This window comes from Mastacembelus armatus, chromosome 16 (genome assembly GCF_900324485.2).
Source record: "Mastacembelus armatus chromosome 16, fMasArm1.2, whole genome shotgun sequence".
NCBI classification, from domain to species: Eukaryota; Metazoa; Chordata; class Actinopteri; order Synbranchiformes; family Mastacembelidae; genus Mastacembelus; species Mastacembelus armatus.
Window position 1 is genome coordinate 9,942,692 of NC_046648.1, and position 24,701 is coordinate 9,967,392.

General features: G+C 39.7%; 1 protein-coding gene across 5 annotated transcripts; it reads right to left on the minus strand.

Annotated features, from left to right (window-relative positions):
* Positions 1-672: 672 nt before the first annotated feature.
* Positions 673-24,638, minus strand: ano10a (anoctamin 10a). 5 transcript variants are annotated; one of them, XM_026293764.1, is made up of 17 exons: positions 24,578-24,607; positions 22,938-22,967; positions 21,588-21,653; positions 20,797-20,952; positions 20,527-20,724; positions 19,916-20,050; positions 18,545-18,664; positions 18,134-18,318; positions 17,653-18,037; positions 16,639-16,694; positions 16,475-16,549; positions 15,922-16,110; positions 15,635-15,826; positions 15,066-15,194; positions 8,828-8,944; positions 6,382-6,398; positions 673-1,882 (listed from the first exon to the last, which is right to left on the minus strand). In XM_026293764.1, exons 4-17 carry the CDS (start codon positions 20,933-20,935, stop codon positions 1,813-1,815), a joined length of 2,007 nt encoding a protein of 668 aa, XP_026149549.1. In that variant the 5' UTR covers positions 20,936-20,952; positions 21,588-21,653; positions 22,938-22,967; positions 24,578-24,607; the 3' UTR covers positions 673-1,812. The 5 variants fall into 5 exon arrangements, with proteins under 5 accessions (XP_026149549.1, XP_026149550.1, XP_026149551.1 ...); XM_026293765.2 differs by lacking the exon at positions 22,938-22,967 and having other exon boundaries at positions 24,578-24,638; XM_026293766.1 differs by lacking the exons at positions 21,588-21,653; positions 22,938-22,967 and having other exon boundaries at positions 24,578-24,604.
* Positions 24,639-24,701: the final 63 nt, after the last annotated feature.

The following is a 24,701-nucleotide window of genomic DNA, read 5'->3' on the forward strand; positions in this document are numbered from 1 at the left end:
CAAGCATTGCATTTTCCTAATCTTAGAATGAGCTTTTTAAATCTACATAGTTTGTCCAGCACAGACAGATAAACACTGGCTCTAAGTAGGGAACAGTTTTGTTTTAAAGTTGATGGTAGCTATGTCCTGGGGGGCCAGGAAGGTACTTTTAACAGACATGAGATGATCATTAATGTGAATTGTCCAATCAAACTGATTTCTAGTGAGGGGGTGTGTCAATCAGTAACAGACTTCTGTAACGGATGTACTCGTGTACCTTTGGTTATAGCTCCTCCAGACAGCCTCCTCAGTCCTCAGTTCTGAGAGCAGAAAGTAGAGCTCTGGGACATCCTTCATCCTGGTGGGCCGGGATGACTTCCGGGTCGACCAAGGACTGATCATATAAGAGTGATCTGGACCATGACCCAGGTTAGATTAACTGGGGAGGTTTTCTCTCTCTGGCTTGTCGTGTTCAACTCAGCTTTGCAGCTTGAGTAAGATGGAAGCTTCCAGACCAGATGGCAAGCTTTGGCTTTATTCAGAATTGATCTTTTTCTGAACACACCCTTTAATTTCCAGCAACCAGCAAGAACTTACAGTAGTTACGCTGATCGTGTGAAGCATGTTTCAGGCTTTTGCCAATAAAATCCAATAAGAATACAAATAAGCAGCTGGTGCAGCTGGACACACATCACATTTTCTTGTTTACAGGTTTATTTAGGCCAAAGATGGCAGAGCGCCTTAGATTTCAGTGTGTCAGAGCATATTAAAAACAAACAGTCAGATAGGCATTGCACTGCAAGGCACCAGGGGTGTTCTAAGGATACATTTAAAAGTTCAAATCATATTCATCGATGCCACATGGAACAAGCTGGTATCATTACCAGCTCATAATACCCTGGTCAGGTCACATGCTAAGATAAGAAAGCTCAATAAAATGAATATTTGTCATTGTGATCTCTGGGATAATGGAAAGAAAGGCCATAATCATTTCTACTTCATAAGCATCTGCATGTTTAACTGTGAGAATTAATCATTACTGAATATTTAACACTGCGTCTATTATTTAGCATAGCCTCGCCCATGTAAAAGGGGTGGACAAAATAATAGAAGCACCTGTCTGTTGCTCAAACCTTTATGGCAGTTCTTGCATACCGGGTGCTCTCATGCTGTGTATGTGATGTTGTCCAAGTATCAGCAGCTTTAATACTAAAAGACACTCTGCATCACTTATTACATTGTATGTAATTTAAGTCAGCAGGCGGTATGTGTATACATCATCATCATCCTGTTAGGTTATATGTCATTAGTAATCGGAACTGTAGGTGAATAAACTTTAAAATGTGCATAATCCCGAACCACAGCAGCGTCTGTAGCAGAAAAATCAATGTTTGCTCCAGTATGTTACGTCATAATACAACATCCCTTTGTGATTTGAACATGGCTTTTACACATGGCTTTTACCAAATTTATTCCATTTACCCCACCACTTATCTCATTTGTACTTACAACCCAGCATAAAACCTTGCAGTGCATCTCATTTAGAGACTTAACATAACAGATCTGCTGCACAGCTGTGCACCTAAAACAGTCATCTGCTATTCACCACTTGGAATAGTAAATCACTGTTTGTCCCAGTTTTACCCTCAGTGATGCTGTGAAGAGACTGCAGATAAATAGCACACCTGTGCATGAAGAATGGCTACACAAACTGCAAACAGCAATGTGATTTAGGTCTATAATGCATGTACAGTATCTGAATGTGTGCCCGCGCAGCAGTGTAAACCAGAACAGGACCTGTTAAAGCTGTGTGACGTGGCTACTGGAGGTTCATCAGTATTTGTAGGCCCTCCTCTCCTCCTCACTGCACCATCTTCCTGAGCTCCGAGGCTTCAAGCATTTTCTGAAAGACAAAAAAACAAGCAGCAACACAGTTAACTCATTTCACTACAGATTGGTGCAACCTGTCTTTGTACTTTTCACACCTACTGCGCCCTTAAAGAATTACTGAGGTTTATTACAATTTGAGTCTCTTAGTTTTTGAGTAACTAAGGACATTAACTCAGGTAATGTACAGGTAAAATTTTTAGATGTCATTTTTCTTGTGCCATTAGCAGGGGCTGTGTCCAACACTAACTTCTTAAAAGTGACAATCCCTCCTGACAAAAAAAAAACAACCTTTACAACCAACCCAACATGATTGCTTTCACTGAGAAATGGTCAGATCCGTCTGCTTTTCTTTGCCTTTATACGTAGTTTACTTAATCATAACCAAAGTGGTAATGAAAACACTAAAAACAGGGCCCTATGTTGTTTTTCATGAATAATGTGAGGATCAGACTCATCTAGCCATGCAGGGAGTTTTAGTTTTACTTGTTAAAACTTTAAGATGACAATGATAATGATTAACTAATGACATTTCTTCATATAACGTAGGCAAATAGACAGTTTGTAGTTTTTCCATAATCTGCCCTGGCTACTATGGATTATCCAATGTGGTTTTCATTGGAATTGAAATTAGACTTTAAGACTGGACAACATTCATCCATCCATCCATCCATTATCTTATACCTGCTTATTCCTATTCAGGGTCACGGGGATCTGCTGGAGCCCATCCCAGCTCACTTTGGGTGAAAGGCAGGGGGACACCCTGGACAGGTCACCAGTCCATTAGAGAGATGGAACAACATGAAACTTGAAATAATCAAGTGAAATGAAAGTTGTTTCTGCTAAAACCCTTTGCTGTGGAGTGCAACAGCTGAGATATATTTGACAGAAAAAAATCCAGAATATGCATCATAAATAATGAACTGTGTTTTCCATTCCTGTGCACAGTCACCCCCTGAAGTTACTGCAGAGGTCATGTAGACACTACTTCACTGGCTGTTCTTGTGTGTTTCATGAGTTGCCCAGAGGCAGTGTTTCTCAAAATGGTACCATGTACACAGTAAGCAAAAAACTGATCCTGATACACAGATCTGATGGTTTCTCTGCTGGGATCTATGTGTAAAACTAGTAAACAGAGATATACCATAAAGACAATTTTTGGCTCCAATTGGCTTTGATGCTTCTATTTCAGTTTCTGCTTGCTTCATAAATTACAGTCCAGGACTTTGAACACCCCTTTTCCCTTGATGCTGATCTTGGCAGAGTTACTTTTTTAATCAATTAACTCCTCAATGCTTCTGGCAAAGCAGGCAAATTACATTGGAGGTGCAGAAGTGTTGGATGTTATTAAAGTTCCTGTCTCAGAGACTGATCTGGGGGGGGTTAGGATTGTGCTGAGGCAGCTGTTTAGCGTCAATGCTGAGTCTTCAGGAGCAGCAACAGGGCCAAACACACAAACCTACTCAGGAACATTAACATCTTCAGTCCTGTACTGACATTAAAGCTCCATTAAAATTCAAATACAGTTAAAAACAAAAAAAGTGACCTGTAAATCGAACAGGCTCGTGTTTGGGATTCTTTATTGACCAAAAGACGTAATATGAAGCCAACACATTACGTTTTGGGAAACTGTGAAACATTTTATATGACTAAAACAATCACAGTTCCTCATATGATATGAGTGGGATCATCTTCATGCCATTTGGCAAAATAAGACACTCACTGCACAAAACCTGTTTTCACTACACAAGGCAGTGGAGAGCTTGTTGTGAATGATGTCTTACATAACACACTGTCCCCTGCACAGCCCGCTGTCCTCAAGGGCCTGTGTGTGGAGCCAGAACCGCTCTCTGCTCTAAGCTTCCAGCTAATTATCCTGGTATGTCAGTGTTGATCAGAGAGAGATGAAACAGAGCCTTACACATACCCTATTTCATCACACACACACACACACACACACACACACACACACACACACATTTTCCATTCATCATGGGCTGTGTTGACTTACATTAAACTTCACCATAACCACTGCCACCCATCTCAAATCATAACTCTACAAATTCAATGATTTCCATATACACACACACACACACACACACACACAGGCAGACACACATTAGAAGCCCATACAGGTCCTGTAGGTTTGTACTCTATATCAGGGTTATGAAGGCAACACTGATGTCACACCACAACAATCGTAACTAAAACAAACACAACAGCAAGCAGTATTTTAGCATCTGTAGCAACCAGGGCGGCCAACAGACGAGAGCAGAACTTCACCTGGACAAATCAAGACTTCCATCTGCTCATTAGTGTTTAGGAAGAAGAGACCGTTCAGAGGGAGCTGGAGACAACAGTCAGAAACAACCTGGCAGACCAGAGGATTGCAGAAATGGACTGTACAACATACAGCCAAACAGAGGAACTAGCCATGGACAGACTGCGCCCCAGCAGGGCCCTGAGTTCTGCATTGTTTTCACTTCACAACTACTGACTTCACTCTCGTTCTGACAGTAAAAACCCAAACACCCGCAGTACTGCAGCCTCACTTTCTGCAGAGTTTATGGAAAGGTTCTAGGTTACATGGCTGTAAGTTAATGCAGTAAAAATAAACATAGGTAGATAAAACAAACAAACCTTAGAAAACCCAAATAAACTGAAGAATTCAGCAGGGAGGCATTTCAAACCATAACCCCTATTGTACTGAAGGCTCAACAACTTCCTCCTGAGCAACTTTTCAAAATCTGACGTGCTGCTCCTCAGCTTTAGTCAAGCTGACATCCATTATGGACAATACCTCTCACCCGCTGCAACAGACAGTGGAGGCTCTGAGCAGCTCCTTCAGTGGCAGACTGATACACCCCCAGCGTAGGAACGAGTGTTACCGCAGATCTTTCATTCCCACTGCTGCAAGACTGCACAACTCAGAGTTGACTGTACACACTGTACAACTCTGCTCATGTTTCTTTTTTTTTTCATTGCTAATGTAAACCTGTATATAGCCTGTATAGTACTGTATTGCTAAACTGCATACTTTTTGATTGCATGCACACTTTACTCTTTGTTTTTCTAATACTGCTTTGTGCACACTATATTGTTTTTGTGAGCTGCTCTAAACAAATGAATTTCCCCACAGTGGGATCAAAAAAAGTTTCTTATTTTTAACAGCATCTGACCAGAAACCCAGCGCCATAACAAGGGAAGGGTGTAGGTGCTGTGTATCTTCTCATAGCATCTTTTAATATCACTGGGATGACATCAAATGGAAAGCTCTTCACTGTATCCTCTGGCTTTCGGTTTACTGAAGTCAGGTTGAAGCTATGGCAGGAGCCTGTGCTGGGCCTGTTCATTCTGCTGTGACTGATGTGCTCAGATGGCAGTGCAGAGGAAGGTGACTTGCAGCTGAAGCAGCCAAGAAAGTCAGTTGTCCATCTGATCAAGTGTCTCCTGTGGGAATGTGAGATCTCTGCACAAGTTCCCCTCACCACTTTGTCCTACATAACCTATGTAACCCTCTGTGTCTGTGTGTTAACAGCTTGGAAAGTAGGATTTGCTCCTGTACATTATTATTTTGTAGAACAACATGGTTGAAAGGGCAGCATGTTGCATTTTAATCAATTGAAATGTCTAATTTTCAAATCTAATTAGGAGATAACTCATTAAGTCTAACAATGATCTTGTACTTCCAGGTTCATTTGTATCTAGTGTGTTAAACAGCCCTCCTGACAGTCTCTATGAAACATTTATGTCTCTCTGTCATCCTACTGCACTTAAGTCATTGTTTTTGACAAACTGTTGTCCGTAACTACTTTAATGTGCATATTAGTCCTGATCTGTAATGCTTTCTTACTGTCAACAATCCAAAGAAAAGACCAAAACCAACAATATGCTGCACCAAAACGATTTAAACTTCCCTGCCCATCTTTGGCTCTCAGCCGGATTAGAAAGCAGCGATGTTGACACCACAGACATTCAAGGCAAACATTTCAGACTTCACACTGATTTACTTCTGCTTTGTGACATTTAGATGTACAGCAGTGTCACTCTATCCCTCATAAAGTTTCTACATGGAAACATAACGGGATAGACGCCAATTTGACTCTTCATTTCAGCCTCAGCTGGTTCAGTTAAAGCTTACTACCTGTACAGTGTGTCTTTCTTCTTCAGGCAGAGTATTTGGATGGCTTGCTTGAAACAGCACTCTATCACTCTAAATGTAGCTCTAACTCTACGAACTTCTACGTCTGCCTGCATTTGATTTGCTCCAAAGAGAAGAAAATCCTACCAAAGAATTCCTTGTTTAAGCATCACAAGATCTCCAAGTCCCAAAGCCCCACTGTTGATTTGGTGTGATTAAGTTAATGTTGGTTATCACAGCAAACTTTCAAACAGAACCTAGGACATTAGATCACAGCTTCACAGAAAACTTTGCAGTTAGAACATTAGATGTTACCAGAAACATTAGATGTTCCAAACCAGCATCATTCACGCCACACAAACCGAACTACTCACCCTCCGTGGAGCTGTCTCTGCAGAACCAAGAGACCACAGACAACACTGAATTTATTGGCAGATATAATCACAAGCATGTGAAATACACTATTCCATGACATGTGCTCACCCATGACTGCAGCCCATGCAGAGCTGTAATAAATATAATTGTGACTAATACGCAAGTTGATTTTTTTTTTTTTTTCCCACAAGACCCATTTTTTTTAATACCTGGCCAAAATGTGAATCAGTGATCTTTACTGATTCAGACTGCAGAAATAAACCAGTTTCTATGAGTAATTTACTTGGTAAGGCCACATGAAACATTTTCAGGGATGAACACATTGTTATGCAGCAGTGCAGAGTGTGTCTAGAGTCAAACCTGGAAAATGGCAAGAGGCCAAGCAGAAGCTTAAGTCTGACAGAAATCACGTGACAGAAATGATGAACCAAAAGCACAACAGCTCATCACAAAAGCACTTAGCCCATCGCTCCATATCAAATAAATGGCTGTGGTGCTGAGCAAACTAATGCTTTACAGTGGTGCCATATGCATACTATTAACACAGAGCACACCATTTGTCTTCAACAAAGTGGTCTGGGACAGGCATCAGGAGCCCATTCTTAATGCTAAATAGGAAGCTGTGGACCAGTGTGTTGTAATGGACATATATAGCACAAGAGATCTCTGCCCGCATAGTCTGGGCAGGCTGGCAGGGTGTTTATACAGCCTCAACAAGGCCACAAAAAGTGTGTGTGTCCTTATGCATGTCACCACCTAATGATTAATACCTGATAACATTGGTACACCAGTGTTAGAACTGCAATGTATGCATTCATTTCTATCACAAATGATGAAATGTAATAATGCAGATTAACCCTATACTATATTAAACAAGCCATTTGCACAATAGTGTAGACACCCTATGACAACTGGAGCTCCACACAAGGGGAACTTGATTATGATCACTAGTAACCAAAGCTTACACCTGGATTTTAAGTGTAAAGTTTACTTCTGCTTGTAAAACAATACAGCCACATGCACTTTTCAAATAGCTTCTTATAGAGGTGATCTGAGGCCCAGCGCACTAGCTAAAGCCTTAACTGACTGCACACAGTAGGCTGCACAATAAGGTAAAGTATTACAGGTCTTCAACTATAGATTTTAGTGAATGCAGCAGTCACCCAGGGACTGGTATGATCAATAAAAAATAACTGCAGGATAGTAATGTTAAGCTGTTCAAGCTGTTTTCTCCTAAATCCTGCCTATCAGTAATCCACCTTTCACAAAAGAGGGCCATTCCAGGGCAATATAAATGTTGTTGAGGACAGACTTTAGCCTAGATTGATGGGTGAGTGTTGATTTAATATGCCATTAAAATTCCTGCATGGGTTGTATATTTTTCACCAGTGGATCTACTAAAGCTGCTTATATCTAGTGAAATTACATAATCTTTTATGAATACACTGAAATGTGCTAAGCAGAGCAATAAGCACTGCTCTAAAAGCAGCAGCAGTATGGAAAAGGAGCCAGCCTTTTCAGTCATTAAGCTATCAGGGCTGGAGAACAATACTGCTGAGGCAGCCATGTCTTCCCATGGTTATGAGGACACTCACTGACATAATGCATTTCTTTTCCCCTTATCCTAAACTTTATCATAATGTCCACCTGCCTAACCAACCCTAATCCTAACCCTAGCCTAAACCCGATTTCTATACCTAAACCCTCAAAAGGCCCCATGATGTTATGAGGAGTGGCTATAATCATAATAATGGCATCAAACAAAAATTCATACATTCATTACACACAAACACACACACTGTAAATACTGGTGAGCGCTAATCACCAGTGCAGCTCATGCCCGTTCCAGTGGTGTCACTGAGCCGTGAGGCTACTCTACGCTGCTTAGTGCAGGTCCTGCTGCTGTCCATCAGAGGCTGAACACTGTCAGCTCTGGGCGTCTGTATGTGCTACCAGTTTCCGTGAAGCCCACAGGCATTTGACTTTAATTTTAGCACAGCTCCTCACATCTAACACTCATCCTTTTTGTTTGTATTTTAATTAAAAAAGTAATGTAATGTAGTTTAAATTAAATTCTCCTAGACATTTTGTTCCCAGGAATAAAGCAGGTCTCTGTGTTTCCTGCTGACACTTAACACGACTTGCAGTAAACATGATCACATGGTAATGAGGACTGCTTCCACTAATACAGGGGTAAAACAAGGCACAAACTTTCTGCTGAATACAAACCTGAGATCATCTATATGGTGCCTTAAATAAGATGGAACTTTCTGCAAACATGCAGCGAAATTACTGCTACTGCCACCTAAGCTTTTGAAAAAAAAATCTTTTTCATGCCGTCTAGTTGGTCTCCAACACTGATACATATTTGTATTTTTGCTTGATCATGTATAAAGGTTGTGTATATGTCAAAGGAGACATAATGCTTTAGTATGCTGTTTTTACCTTTTTCTTGAGAGCCTCCAGTGATTCGAATTCCAGGCGGGCCAGTTTGATCTGGATATGTTTGGGAATATCTGGGATGAGGAAGGTCAGAATGAACTTGAAGGCCATCAGTCCATGCTGAAATCACAGAATGACAGACACATCAAGAGGTTAAAAAAAAAAAAAAAACTTCAGGGTCCTTTTTATTCAGCTTTAATTATGTTAAACCATCTTAGGAAAATCCAGAAAGAAAACATGCCTCAAACATAACTCAGTTATGTTTTTATGTCACGGTGTATTTTTTTTTTTTTATGGGAGTGGAGGAAAAACAAAGTGGAGTGACTGAGTTGAACATCAGGACGAGACAGGCAGCCTCTCCACAGTTGTCCTTGAAGCTGAATGGGCATTTTGCCAGTTTGGTTAAACAGAACAGGCAGGGTTGAGTATGTACAATAACACAAATGAAATAATCGCAAAGGCCATTGAACAATGTTCAGTGTCGGTGACTGCTGATGTCTGTGGGTTTTAGACTTCAGACTCCCTGGGATCATTTGAGTCTACACTACAATTTAATATTCATTTCTTACTTGTTTCAGGGTATTTTGCCTCTAGTTATGTCTTGAAAAAAAAATGCTGTACTGCTTTGAAAGCAGTGCATAAAAATAGCTAGGAATCTCACACTGTATATCCAATATGTAAGAGGGTACCTTTACACACAGATAAAGCTAAAAAAACAAACAAACCTTCATTTAACATTATAGTCATCATTACACCTCAAATCTGATGTGCTTGACTGTAGATTCAAGACAATGAAAAACATCATGGTATGGTCACATTACAAATATTGCAAGTAACATCCTATATGACAAATACCACAAGAAACCACACTGCACTACAGTACAAGAAACCACCATATTACACTACATCCATGTAGCCACATAATAAATACATAGAACTGATAACCCAGAAGACAGATTAACATATGAGCTTTCAGCACACTGTCAGATGCCAGCTTCTCTCCTCTGTCAGTACTAGTCATCAGAGACAGCTAACCCGCACACCACTGAATCAGCACTTTGTTTTCCTGACATGTTGATACATAGTCACCCACACGTACACTAGGCAAATACATTTCCTAAATGGTTTTCACACACATGAAGCGCGTGCGCGCACACGCGCACACACGCACACGCACACACACACACACACACACACACTCTACCATTGACATCCCAATGTCACCACCTCTTCTGATTCAGTAGCCCTTTTCTTCATCACAGTAATGGACTTACGTGCTGAGAGAGTGAGAGCAGGCTAAGAGGACAGTTTGTTCTATAAGCTTGACAGGGGTTTCAGGCTTATAGAACTAATTGATTTGGGTAAGACAATATTGTATTCTACCGTTAACATGTTTAGGCCTAATATTTTTTTTTTTGCCAAAACATAGTATATTACGTTCTTTGCGAACTCATGTTAATATAAGCTTCACCCAGTATGTTAACCTAAATTTTGCTAGTCTGAGTAGTCATAAGTGGTTATTTCTCTTTGAAATTTACTGAACTAGCCAGTAATATTTCTGAAGGACCTCTCTTCCTGTAGTTGGCATGTCATTTACACACATGAGATTTCATGGAATTGTGTGAAACAAATGTGGTGTCTCATCTTGTTTCCAAAAAGACCTGTTACAAAGAAATGGTGTCCAGGTAATGGATCCCTGTTCTGGTCTATGCCTTTGCAGACTGTACTAAGGATTTGTAGAGGCACAAGAAGAACATTTCTGGCTAAGAGGTTTTATCATTCCAGTCAGCACAGCAGCTCCACTAATTAAAGCAGAACAAGCCAAGAAATCCCTGATCTTAGTGACTTGTCATATTGATTGAAAGTGCACAATAAACACTGCAGCTCTTAGTTGATTGCTAATGCTATTCAGGGCTAATTTATGTGTTCAGCAGCACAAGGTTAGTTTGACAGTGAGAGGATGCCGAGAGAAGGCTGGAAGGAGAATTTAACTCTGACATCTGACAGAAAATTCTATCTTGTCTGATGGGATCAAAATGTAAATGCTCATTGAGACACTGGACTCCTCTAGAGTTTCTAATGGTTGCAGAACCAGCACCACCCCTAGTACCACCTTAGCCATTTTAGGAATCAGAATAATAATCTCCAGACTCAGCCGACATCCTAACTTGAATAACATCTTGAGACACAAGTGCAAACAGAGCTTTGAGAGGTACACCGCTGACTAGACTGGCAAAAATGAAGAGGACCACAGAGCAACTATTTTCTCTACTCAGTATTCAGCACTTAATGCTGTTACCATGGCACCCATTCATTGTTAATTGCAAAATTAGCATTTCAAACCACTATCGATCCTAACTGATGCGGAACTAATAATTTTGCCATTTCATGTGTGATCTGACAGGAGCAGAATATGTAATTGTAACTCTTAGGGAGTTAGGCTGTGGAGTTATCACTAGTGTCTTCAGTGTATTTCTTTAAAAAGACATTGTTTTACTTAACGATTAAAGCTGAAATAAACACTTAACAGTCAGCCTTATCGTATCTTAAATTAGTAAAAATATGTTATGCCTAACAACAGATGGACACCCACAAGTGGTTTGCTTACTTTGTCTGCCTGCTGTTTAATGCTGGATAGGTATTGTACAATGCATTTATCCAACCACACTGAGTACATGCAAAGTCCATGCAGAGAATAACAAGCTAGGGTAGGTTATTGGTGCGTCCAGGTCTTATGTTTCCGCATTTGCCAGTGGGTGAAGGCCAATCTGATTATCTAAAAAACTGTGTAATGAGATTACTACGAGGAGGTCTGCAGAAAAATTAACTCAGACGAACATAATTTGGCAGACACACGTGAAAAATTACATATATGGGCATGGGCACCTTTATCACAATGATGAAAAGCAAACTTTTATATATTTAATTTATAAATTGTAGGACAAAATCTGCCCAATCTATTAAATTAAGACTTATTGAGTGTTTATTGGGATAGAAGACTGTTCATGTAAACTTAAACTGGCATTCAAGCAGAACCAAATCAATATTTTAATGTTAGCAATGGTTGAGTGTAATGTGGAAAGTGTTTGTATTAGTGAACACACCTACCCAACTCTGAATTCTGCTCAGCCCTACAGCTTAGGATTACTGTTTCCTGGAGAAAATACTGGAGCCAGGTTTCTCAAGACTGGGTGGAAAATAACAGATCTAAGACCGTGAATATTGGCCTTTCAATAAATCCAGTGATCAGAAAGCAAATGTTGCTCCCTCTGTGCAAAGAGGCAAGTGTTTGTTATACAACTTTGTCACGTGTCAATTGTTGAGTGAGGGTGTCTTGAAATCAAATTTTATATTTAAATGAATTGAATTTTTGTTAGGTACAGATCAATTTACTTCCAGTAAATGTGGAGCTCTAAAGATGATCACAATGTTGGCACTCTGCAACATTCAAATACACAATACAGGCTACAAATCAATATAACTAAATTTGACATTTTTGTGATAAAGTTTTTGTCAAGTAAAACAAACAAATATAAAATCAGCTGCTTGTTTGCACTTCTACTTCAGTCACATAAAATGACAAGCCCCTCCCTCTACTGTGCCAATAGGTTCTGATCATGCCTTTCATATTTGGAGCTTTCTGAGCAGACACAGTTCAGACACCCTGCTCTGTTGGCTCGGCCGCAATGAAATGAGTAGATTATAACAGACAGACCTGCGACTCTGAAAGAAAGTCTCTGTCTGCTTCTGTAGCAGGCTGGCTGGTTGCCTGGTTACTGCTCACTGATGTGTGTAAGCCCTACAGTAATTACCCAGGTATCATAGCACTGCTGCTGGATAGGAACAAGGTACTGCCCTCCTGCCTGCCTGTCCCCCACCCAACCTCATAACTAAGATAAGGCTGACTGAGCGATTTTTCCTTTAACTGATTCTTCTTTTCTGTCTTTAAAGAAAGGAGATTGAAAACAATTTTAAAGATAATGACAGACCGAACAAGAGTAATCAAAAACTGTCAGATGAAAAATAGATTTTTGTTTGATGTCCAGCATTAACAGAGCAAAGATCTGAGGTTCTATTCCCGCTGGAAGTGACCATGCTTAAAAATGTATACACCCAGAAGGCCCGTAACAGTTTTAGATAATAAGTGCTTCTCCAATGGCAATACATTGGATGTTATATCAATAAAAAAAGATTTGTGTGTATTTGTGTGTAGCTCCCCTTAGTATGCTTAACATTATACAACCAGCCTCTCATTATTCTTGTTGTCAAATCTCGTTTCTAGGAAATGTGCTGGTTGGTAACAGGAAGGAACGTGCTTAGATGCACAATCAAGTACTGACTCACGTTCATCATAAACATGCACTTCTTTTCTCTCCCTCTCTCAATCCACTTTCCTTTCCTTCTCTACCTCTGCCCTCAGCTTCATTTCATTTATTTCTTATTTCTCTATATTTATCTGGACCTTCTATCTCTGTGCGGTATACCCTATATATGTATGAGCATGCACACACACAAACATATGCATGTCAAAACTCGTCTGTGTCATGTGCAGGATGGATCACTGACACACACTACCACAGGAGGTCTAAATGTGAACAACTGAGTGCAACACAAAATTTTCCTGGATGTGCACCATTTTCCCTATTTTTAAACAATATCACATTTCCCTATGTGGTCAGCTTTTCACTCTACTTTCTAGCATGGTAATTTGGAACATCCATAGACATGACTGACTTCCAACATGATCCAGCAGCAGTTCTTAAGAATTAGTTCTCAGAGACCATAAAAGTGTACAAATATGAGAGATTTCACTCACTGATGTTATCAGTGTTATCACTGAAAGGTAAACTGTATTTTAGTTTTATAGCATCTCATGTCTTTTTGTCTTTTGGCTTCACAGTGGCTCTGGGGTAAAGTGGGGTCTCATAGCAAGTTTTTTTGGATGTGCTATCTAGTCCTGGCCTAAAATCATATTTTCTTTTAATATTTTAGAGAATTCTATCACCTTTTTTGCCTTTTATTTGTTCTCAAAGTAGCTGCCAACCATAATAATACCAGATGGCAGTTTATTAGGCACATCTAACTAAAACTGACAGAATCTAATACAACAGTCCTGCAATAAATCCTCCCTCATTAAGTGGAAGTGAATGCTTTTATCCAGTTTTAGAGTTGTAGCTTGTACGTGTGAAGAGGCAAAGAGGCCGACGCAAATGTTAATAGAGGTGGACTTAGGAAAGAAAGAATTGGGGGAGGGAATGCAGAATTTAGCCCACATACAAAAACCCAAACAACAGATATAGGTAGGCAGACAGAACACAACAATTATGCAAATACACTCCTTTCACTCAAAACAACACTTGCAGAGCACTAGCCATCACTGGCAGCTCTGTATGGATCTACTTTGGACTCTGGCTCCATCTAGTGATAAAAATACTTCAACAGTTCTTAAACTACAGCAGTGTGCTGGAGGACATACACATAAATCCACATACAGTATGTGTTTACATTTATTTTGCCCATTTCTCTCCCCACTGATTTTAGTGAGAAATGATAAAATATGTTGTTGACTGTGCATGGGCGTATACACTGTGAATGGCTGATATTTGTTCATGTTGCATTTTTAAAGCAGAACAACCAAGACTTTCTGCAATTTTAACAACATTTCATTGTCACTGGTAAGCTAAGTTTGGTGATCCTAGATATTGTAGCTTGGCCAAAGTTCAATACAACTACAGGTCTACTCATACAGCATTCCTTGTAATTGGCTGTTGTGTTTTATATAGTGCCCTGTAGTCTGGCTTATAATATTTGCAGTCAGCCTATTGCAATTGTAGGTTTCAATAGATCCAGTGCAACACAGTGCAGGTTGTTGGTAGGTAGTATACCCTGGGCACAGGAGGTAGCAGTTAAAGGATGTTAAGTAGATGAGGATTAATTTGATTAATTCTTTTTTTTTTTTTTTTTTTTTTTTTTTTAAACAGTCCTTCTGGTTGGCCCCAGATATCACATTATAAACTCAAATACGCTTGTCCCTGTTTCACTGAAGCTGGTTGTGCTTAATGTTCTACTATGAGACAGGACAGGTCATACCAAAATAATTAATATACCACTGATGCACTGCAAACTACAGCACAGATATGTGGCTACAAGACAAAGCCTTACTCTTGTATGTGTACTGTCTGTGTACATGTACATTTATGTGAATACATATACTGTGTACATGTTCATGAATGTGAAATACCTCAGCAGCCACTGTCCATAGTATGAGATGTGTCTCTGAGTCTGAGAAGTAAGTCTTGACTTGTGGAGACAGGCCGATCAGTGCGAAGTTGGTCACAACAGCGATCACACTCATGGCCTCAAAGGCAAGCTGGACAAAGAGAGAGACAGTAACAGGCAATGATTTGTTTCCAAAAAGGGAAACCATTTTGCGTACTGGGCACAGTAAGTAATACCTTGATATTAATCAACTGGCGAGATTCAGATTAGGAAAGCATGTTAAAAATAAAATCCCCAGGAAGTATAATATTCTCATTGACAGTGTACTCAGATAACATTTCTGATGGAACTGCACAATCGTAACTAGAGGGGAAGGATATGTGTGTCATTGATTAGTCTCAAAATATTTAACAATATTGCTTTGCTTTTATCTGCACTTTAAAATGAAAGAACATCAATTCATGCATTTAGATTCTAAAAATAACACTAACTACCTCCTCTGTATCCAAAAAGATTCATAAACGTTTCTGAAGCACTCTGACAGTAGTGCAGGTGTTTACACCTACAATTTAGCTGCCTAGCATGCCTCACCTGCCAGACTCCTATGTTCGCTGCGGGATCAGAGAAGGGTCGTTTGAACACATGACACATCTTGAAGGCATCAGAATAAACCTCTGTGACGTTGTTCAACACCACCAGCACAGCAGCCAGAGGGTAGACGCATGAGAAAAGACTGACATAACCAAATAGCAGGAACAGCTCCAGGTAGTCATCAAAAGTACCCTGAAAAAGGACAGAGACTGAAAGATCTACCACTCTCTTGCACTAAAAAAAAAAAAACATAAAATTGATTAAAGATATAGACTACGTGCACCTACCAAGTATGTGCTCATGTCAGCCTCCAGCCGGACCTGTTCGGCCAGAGGAAGCTCTTTGTCCTCCAGAATTCTTCTTTTCTGGACTTTGCGGATCATCTTCTTGTTGCGTCTCCTCTGGAGCCAGTAGGGCAGGAAAGCCTCCATGAACTGATTCAAGATCTGACTGGTGATCAACAGGGTGGCCAGGCTCTGGACACAGACAAATGCACCGCGAAAGAACACAAAAAACAAAGTGAGATGGAAAAAGCAAAGAAGAAAGGATAAATGGAAGTTGAGGAAACAAAATGGTAATAAAAAGAAAAAAGAGAAAGAAAAGAGAAGAAATGGACAGAACCTAGAGAAAAGGTGGAATGATGTAAGGAGGAAAGAGAAAAAGAACAAAAAAAACATAATAGAATAAGCGCACAAGGAAACAGAAAATAAAAAGAAACAAATAATCACACATGCAAGCAAATTAAAGAAATAATCTGTGAAATTTCACTAAAAATCAGTGAAAGATGAAAGAAAAAAACCTGAAAAGAACATAGGAAGGATGGACGCAAGGTAGGCCTACCTGTCTGAGCAGCACCATGTCCTGCACGACAAAGGCAATGTAGAACAGCGAAGCAAAACAGTTGAAGAAGTTGAACTAAGAAGAAAAAAAAAAAACAGCAATGGTCAGTGAAGAATAAAATCGGCAATATTTTGTAAAAAATTAAAATAGTAATTTACACTTACCACTAATACTTTGAGGACCAGGTGATTCTGATATGAAGACTCCAACCTGTGATTCTCTAAACACACACAGAAAGGAGAAATCATTTAGAGTATATCAGTAACACAAACGAACTGGAAAGATCTTCAGATCTTTCTATCTGACACATTTCCATCCTCATCTTAGACACAATATATTGAAGCAGTCAGCCTTTTGCCCTGACAAAGGAAACACTGAAGCACCTAAATGTTTTTTGTTACAAAAATGTCATTTGTAAAAGTACAGTAAAACAGTGAAAATGATTTAGTATTGAACACAAAGTTGGCCACCTTCTAGAAAAAAAAAAAAACAGTAAAATGATTAAACCAATTTATACAGCAGATATGTGGTGCTTGCACATTAGACGTCATAGGCCATTACATTTAAAGGGAATTAGCAGTTCTCCCAGTGATGGGTAGATGGACTTTGGCCTGTAACAGTAGATAAAATCAATATTGAATCAAACAGGACAAAACTGTGACTGTATTGCTCTTTCTGGGTTGAAACAGTCAGTCATGCTGCTCTTGTGGCCAAGCCCCAACCCACTGCCCCAACAGGTTCAACAAAACTAACAAACCTAACAGGAGTCAAAACAAGTCTGCACTATCTGAACGTGGCTCTGTAGGCCTGAGAAGCCTACTCAGACAAAAGCAGAATTCTATAAGGACAAAACATGTTTTTGCAGTTGTGCCAAATTCTCAAAATATACACATATATATATATATATATATATATATATATATATATATATATATATATATATATATATATATATATATATATATATTTAAGCATCTGTAGGTCGCTGTGGTGTGTGATTGAACCACAGAACGGGTAGATGAGAGGTAAACTGTTCTAAGGTAAGGAACTAAAGGTAAGGTTTCTGTTTGATAAATGCCTTGTATTATTAATTGATGTCAGTGTCTGATTTGATGTATGTTGCTTCCATATAGACAGTCTTCCTAGGACAGAGAAAGGTGGAATAATTAACAGCTCACCCCACTCTGTGAGGAACTCAGCAGCATATCTGTAGATGAGGTTCATAGCCTCTATGACTACAGCATAGATAATACTGGGGATGAACAACAGTACTCCTGTCCAGAAAGTGGGCTCCTGATCATAGACCGACAGTGCCCATCCCTCCATCAGGAAGTAGACCATCATGACGCAGAAGGACAGGTAGAGACAGAGTAAGACGAAGGGCAGGGACACAAGGTAGATTCGCAGCTGCCTCTTGATGTTGGGGTAGAGAGGCTCCTCACGGCCCGTCACAGGGTTGAACCCAAGGACGCCATGGAAACCGGGTCGAGGTTCTTCAAAGGCCTTCTTCCTGCTCAGTGTACCCCAGCGGTAGGCTAGTGAGGCGCTGCACCGCTTCCACAGCTAGTGGAGGAAACAAACTAATCATTTAGATTTCACTAGAATGTTAAGTAACTGTGTGACCCTGGTTTATAAATATAGAAAAATCACTGCCCGTACCTCCAGTATAACGGTACACCAGATTAAGTTGAACACAGCAAAAACCACATATTTGTCATAGTCCTCCCAGTCAAACAGATAGTATGGCACCCCAAAAAGGGCCATAGGCACAAGGGCAAAGGTAAAGTACTCCAGGAAGCCAAAGTAGAGGGCCTGGCCCTCACCATAGTAATGTCTGATGTCATCTAGGGATAGAGAACAAAGAACAAAGCAGTATGTAGTAAAACAATACAAAAAAGAAAATGTTTTTGAACTAAAGAAAAATACAAAACAGCAATGAAAACATTCACTAATGTAAAGAACCCTGAGCTAGGAGGCCAATGGACCATCATGATAACCCTTTAAGGAATTCAAAGATGCGGAAGGAGTAAAAATGTAATGTATCTCCCCATATCCCTCTCTAAATCTTACCCAGAGGCTGAAGGGACAACTTCACCTTTTTGTACCAAGAAAAAGACAGTCTCTTAAGTTCCTCTTTGTCATGGAGAGGGAAGATTTGGATCAGGATCCTTTTGGACAACAGTCTCCGAACTAAGATGACAAGAAAACAGCATGTTACTTCATGTGTGATTGTTTTTCATTATCAATTGACTTCAGTACTAGCATCTTACCATAATTAGTTAAATCACGACAGTTAACATGCTATGTATAGATATTTTGATAAAAGTGCTAATTATTTAGAAGGTGTTTCAATGACTTTTGAGCAACATGTAAATAACCTTGCTGCAGTTTTGTTCCTCACTTTTATTTGTCTGAACTCACTTTCCCAACTAAATAAACATGCAGCTTAATTTTCTAAAACAAGGACAGGCAAACAATAGCTGGCACGCTGCACACAATGCATTGACTACTGCAATAATTCCTATTGTCTAATACAGAGTGGCTAAACACAAGTACATGAAAGCTTGTTCATTTTATCTGCCACTTCTTGAGTGCATCATTTGTCAAAAATGATTACATTCTACATTAACAAGATTTGTCAAACATAATCACTGAATGGAGGCGCCCTATCTCCCCTGCCATTTCATTGCTTCCTTATCGTGCTTTGGGAATATTTCACTGCATTTGCATATTTATTGTTTCCATACTGCCACTACAGAGAAAATGAGGGAGACAAAGAGAAATGGAGGTAGAGAATCATTTGTGGAGGAGACAGGCTGTACACAGTCTGCTCCAAGAAGAGGTGGAGTTGTGATGTCTTCTCTTTTTTTCAACTTAAAAATGTTTTTACTACCACAAACCTCTAAGTCATGCTGGGAGAAATATGATAATGTGCTACAAACAGTTGAAATAGTAAAATCCAGCCACAAACTGAAACAACCAACAATGATAACAGAAAAAAAAGAAGAAATGCATTGGATATATTAATTTATTAAACCTAAATAAGATTCACTATTGATTATTGTTTATTAATTAGTTATCATTAGTATAATGTATGCAGTAATTATCACTACTGCTATTATTTGTGTTCTTGACATACATAATCATTTAGCAGATTAGGTGTATTATGAGTAGTTTAGATTATTATTTATTTATTAGATTATGATTAGTTATTAATTTAGAGCAGCATTATTTTCTTATCTGTAAATCATTATTACTTTTCCCAATAAACAATGCACAGATTAGTCAGAAAATTAAGGAAAAATCTCCATTACAACTTTATGGTGACATATTGAAATGTTAAAGGGAAATGTCTGCTTTTGGCTAATCTGACCAGCCCTGACCATGACAAAGCCTATGTGAATTTTAAACTGACAGTATGAGAGGTGCACAGACACTCACTGATGGATTTCCCAGGGTAGAGCTTGGCCTGCTTATATCCTGGCACATGAGTCTCATCTTTGGCTCTTAATGTGTCCAGCTCATGTTTAATGATGTACTGACACTCAGCCATGCTGAGGAAACCATCTCCATCCCCTATAGACACAGAGCAATCCGATACAGAGCGCAAACACACCTTCACCTTGACATTCAAAACAATTATATTGCAGATCAATAAAGCAACCGTGGCTGTGATAGTCATACCCCTGAGACATGATTTATATTTACATGAAACAGAGAAGATTAACCTGGATATTTTACCAACATGAAGCCAGATGACAAATTGACCTGCCAATGTAAACAATTTCAGTCATATGCCTTTATTATTATTTTTCTCCTGAATAATGAAAATGTATTAGCAACTATTTAGCGTTAAATCACTATTTTAGAGAATCATACCTCAGATCTCTTAAATAATAACAATCAATGTTACTTGCTAATCTGCGCATCTTATTTGGTTAGATCTGGGCTATTATACCATCTTTGTACACCCTAAGCTATAGTAGAGTAAGACTTTATTCTGTCGTAGAAATAATCAGAAGCCTTCATGCAGGCCTCCTCCTGGACTTTACCTCCAAAATCTTTGAAGTTGTGTTTGTTGGCGCAGGTGAACGCCCTCATGGATCCATCTGTGGACTCCTTGAAGAGGCCCACATCCTCTGCACCTGAAAGCAGTCTCTGCCAGGTTGCCCCTACCAGGAACAAGTTGGGGTTTTCTTTCTCCTGAGCTCCAACTCCGGGACCCAGCTGCTCCACTAGCAGCTCAGCTCCTTAAAGAAATGACAGGATTAATACCACTGAACGTAGTGGCAAACTACAGAAACAAAGAAGAACTGGCACACCTCCATCATGTTGTTGGTCTCTTATCTTGTTCAGTAGCCATCCAATGGTTTCCTCCTTGGCGTCTGAGACAAGCTCCACCACCACCAGAGGAGTGAAACTGGGGCCACTGCTGTCTACTGATAGTCCCTGCAGCATCATCCCCCCACCCAGGGCACCTGCAGAATAAGTGAGAGAGCAGTGATCACCACAAATTATAAAATGGATAGCAGCGTAAAACGTAAAACACATGAAACATGTACAACACACAAATATAAAACAGACAAAAGCCAACATTTCCCAACTATAACACTGTTTCTTGCAAAATATAGTTTAGACTGCCAAGGGGGCGCTACTGTGAACTAAAACAATCCAAACAGACCAGATAATAAGAATTTAAACAAAAACAAAGTCAGCCTTACACAGGGAAAGGTGGCAGACATCAGAGTAAGGTCAGAGTAAATATCCTGTAAATGTCACTGTCAGGCTTGAATAAGGTGTGTAAGAAAGAGCTCCACCCAAATATGTACAGTGGCTACCAGCAAAAAAGTGGCTTCATCATAACCTACGGAACAGCTATTGTGTAGTGTACGGGTTGCACTGTTTTTTTCTCACAACCAGAAGAGCAGCGCCCCGGAGACACACAGTACTGACAGAAACAGCTGATGGGCCCACATGCACACGGAAGAGGTGGGGCGACACGTGTTAGTATTTCGTTTAGAGGAAAACTGAGCGCTGGAAAGCGTCGACAGCTCTGCCCCACAGGAGACTCGCAGGGTTTTTTGCGTGTTTACAGGAGCCGCTCGGTACTCACCCGGATCTGCGTGTGTGAGTGTAGGACACTGTTCCAGTCTCGGGGGACGGGAGCGGGCGCGCTGATCTGTAAAGAGTCAAATCAGTGCGTAAACGGCATGTTCGACAGGTTTGGTGTCCGTAGGCTGCTGCACCCACAGGGCCTGAATTGTGGTCCACGCCCAGCGATCCTCAGCTGTCACACCCACCGACGTCCTGTTACTCCGGTTGCTGCGGATCTCATCTCATATCTCAATCACTGCCGTCTATTGCTCGCTATGATTGTAACATCTTTGAAATGTCATCCCGCATTTTCACACAGATAACTGTTTTTGACAGCATAGGTACCCGTTTCTCATGCACCAATCACAAATACTATCACCCTACTGTAGTTGTAGTTCACTGTATATTTCTATAGTCTCTAAAGTTATCTTAGATTTTGATTTAAAATGCATTTGGTAGGCGTATTTGATTTTTCTTAAATAAAAAAGGCCTAGTGGAGTCTTTATCCCCTGAAAGGGTGAACCTTTGCATATTCCACTACAGGCTGAGTAAACATGTGGTCACTGAATTTCATTGAAACCTGCCAACAAAGATTTTGCTATTTACTGTGTAGAGGTGAAAAGCATGAGTTGCTGAAGGAGATTGAGCAAACTTCAAGTAGGTGCTAATATTAACCAGACTTATCCTCTGGGGACCACAAAAACCCACTACATCGCTTATGGAAATCTGGAAAGCAGATGTGCCAAAGTTCTGCAGCTGATCACTGAGGGTCATACAGTATAATCACTGACATATTCCACAGTATGTATGTATGTATGTACACTTCATTTTGTTAATTTTAATGGATAATCATGCACCTTAATCTAGGGTTTTTAAGTGTTTTTAAGAGTTTTTTAGACTTTATGTAGTGTTTATCTAATCTGTCCAGGATGTACCCAACCTCTCATCCATACCTGACCTCCCCCCATTATCCTAAATTAAATTAAGAGATATAGGAATGGATGGATAGTTAGATTTTTATACCTATTAAAAAAAAACAGGTGCACTTTTTCTGTGCTGAAAAACAGCTTAGTGCTCAGTCTCTGAAAACAACATGCAATCACCTCCTGTGCTTTACAACAAAGCTAGGAGCTAAGGCAGCACTTATTTTATGTCTTGACAAAGCTGCAATTAATAGCCCTCAGTAGAACATATGTGACAGCATGATTTGCTCTCTTTTTTAAAAGAGGCACATCTTGGACATGAATCATGTGATCAACAATCAACACAAACACACTCAGCATCAGTTTTTACTTCCCACAAAAAAAATCACATCCACAAACACAGACTCAATATTAATGACAGTATGAAAAATACTGACAAAATTTACCTGGGAACTTTAATATGTAACTCCACAACCCTAAAGAAAAACACAAATATATATGTACATTTTTACAAGTTTAAAAGAAAATTAATCATTGATGCCACATAGGACCATTCATTTTAATTTATCCAGAACATTTCTCTCGAGACAAAAATCTACTGCTGTATCTGACCAATGTCTCTTTTGGCAGCACAATCTATCTATCTATCCAGTGTACAACTACATTATTTGCAGCCATAGTCAACCCACATACTGATGAATTCACATATTTTGCCTCATTAGCCCCTACACATCTTTATGTGCTAGGGATGGAAAATGTACACTTCTGTCAGATCCTCTCCCTGTAGATGTTTTTCAAAACAGAGGTGTAATTAATAACATTAATAAGAGCTTCACTGACTTAATGCAGGGAGCCTGTTATTGTCTTTGCTGCCTCATTGGCTTGATGACACTCCTTAATGGTATACATCAGTCATTCCTATCATTTGTTCTACCTGTGTCTTTTGCAACTACCTGCAGCAATAGATTTAAATCTTTTGGATCACCCTATTCCAAAGATTTACAGTGCAAAAAGAGTGTTTAACCAGCATGCGCTTTCTTGAAGAAAGACAATCTAAGCACTAAACAAACCGGCTAGGGGGAGTTAAATAGGTGAAAGTAGGTTAAGAATAAATGCCTCTGATAAGGGGATGCTGTTAAACAAGGGTGGGCATATGCCTCAAGGGCAACATTCCTCCTTTTTTCCAACTATCTCCACTCTACCCACTGCCGATTACTTGGATCAGGTGTGTTCAGCTAATCAGAAGCCGGAGGAGACCATTTCACATGAGGATGGAGTGGGGAAGATAAAGTGAATTGGTGACTGAACACACCTGATCCAGGTAATCAGCAGTGGGTAGGTCAGGGGTAGCTGGAAAACAAGAAGGGCTGTGGTCCTGGAGGACTGGAACTGCCCACCCCTGCTGAAAAGGCAGGCTGTGACAGTGATTCCCTCCATCTGCTCTCTGACGATTTTCCTACAGATGGACAATGAAGATGGTGCTACAGACACATAGTAGAAAAGCAACAACAATCACTGTATAGCACTCATCCATTTAAGTACTCCACCTTCTATGAAGGGTGTCAGTAAACCATGTCAGTGAGCTAACATAGACAACAGAAAATGATTCATCCTGAATTTAAAAACGTCAATATCCTTATTAAAATAATCGTATTATTCCCTGCACAACCTATAACAAAGTTTTAATTGTACAAGAACTGCTTACGCGTTGTTTCTTAAAACATTTTTTATTTATTAAAATACACTTCAATAAATAACAGTGTACTATTTTAGAGGCTATTTACAACTTTGATATAACGCTATATGTTAAATGAGCATTGGTAAATAAAGTTGTTAATAGTGGGACTAACATTTTTGACTCGCAGTATGACAACGCAAAACACAAATAGCATTGTTGCTAGTATTACATATTACATACAGTGCTAAAATTAAAGAGTTATTCCCTATTCTTTAAAAAAACTCAAAACACCGTATGGAGCACCAAAAGCTGTCAGCGCGAACCACATCACACTGTGTTACTACAATAGAGCCAATAATAACCCCAAACTGTTTAGAACTGAGAGCTAAGAGCCATTTAGCTACTTACCGAAGCTCCGTCCTCTCTTTAGCTGCAATGTTTGGATATTTGACAGAAGAAAATCAACTTCCGCAGTGCCTCAAACTCTTGTCGCTGGGTGCGCTTCTTCTAATATAAAGACAAGACGTAAAAC

Bases quoted from the DNA above. Each gene is read 5' to 3' on its own strand.
- ano10a (XM_026293765.2), bottom strand. From the start codon at position 20,935: ATGATGCTGCAGGGACTATCAGTAGACAGCAGTGGCCCCAGTTTCACT. The intron at 18,665-19,915 runs GTGAGTGTCTGT...TTGTCATCTTAG, and splicing joins CTACCCTGGGAAATCCATCA to TTCGGAGACTGTTGTCCAAA. The intron at 8,945-15,065 runs GTATTTCACATT...CTGTGATTTCAG, and splicing joins TATGGACAGTGGCTGCTGAG to CATGGACTGATGGCCTTCAA.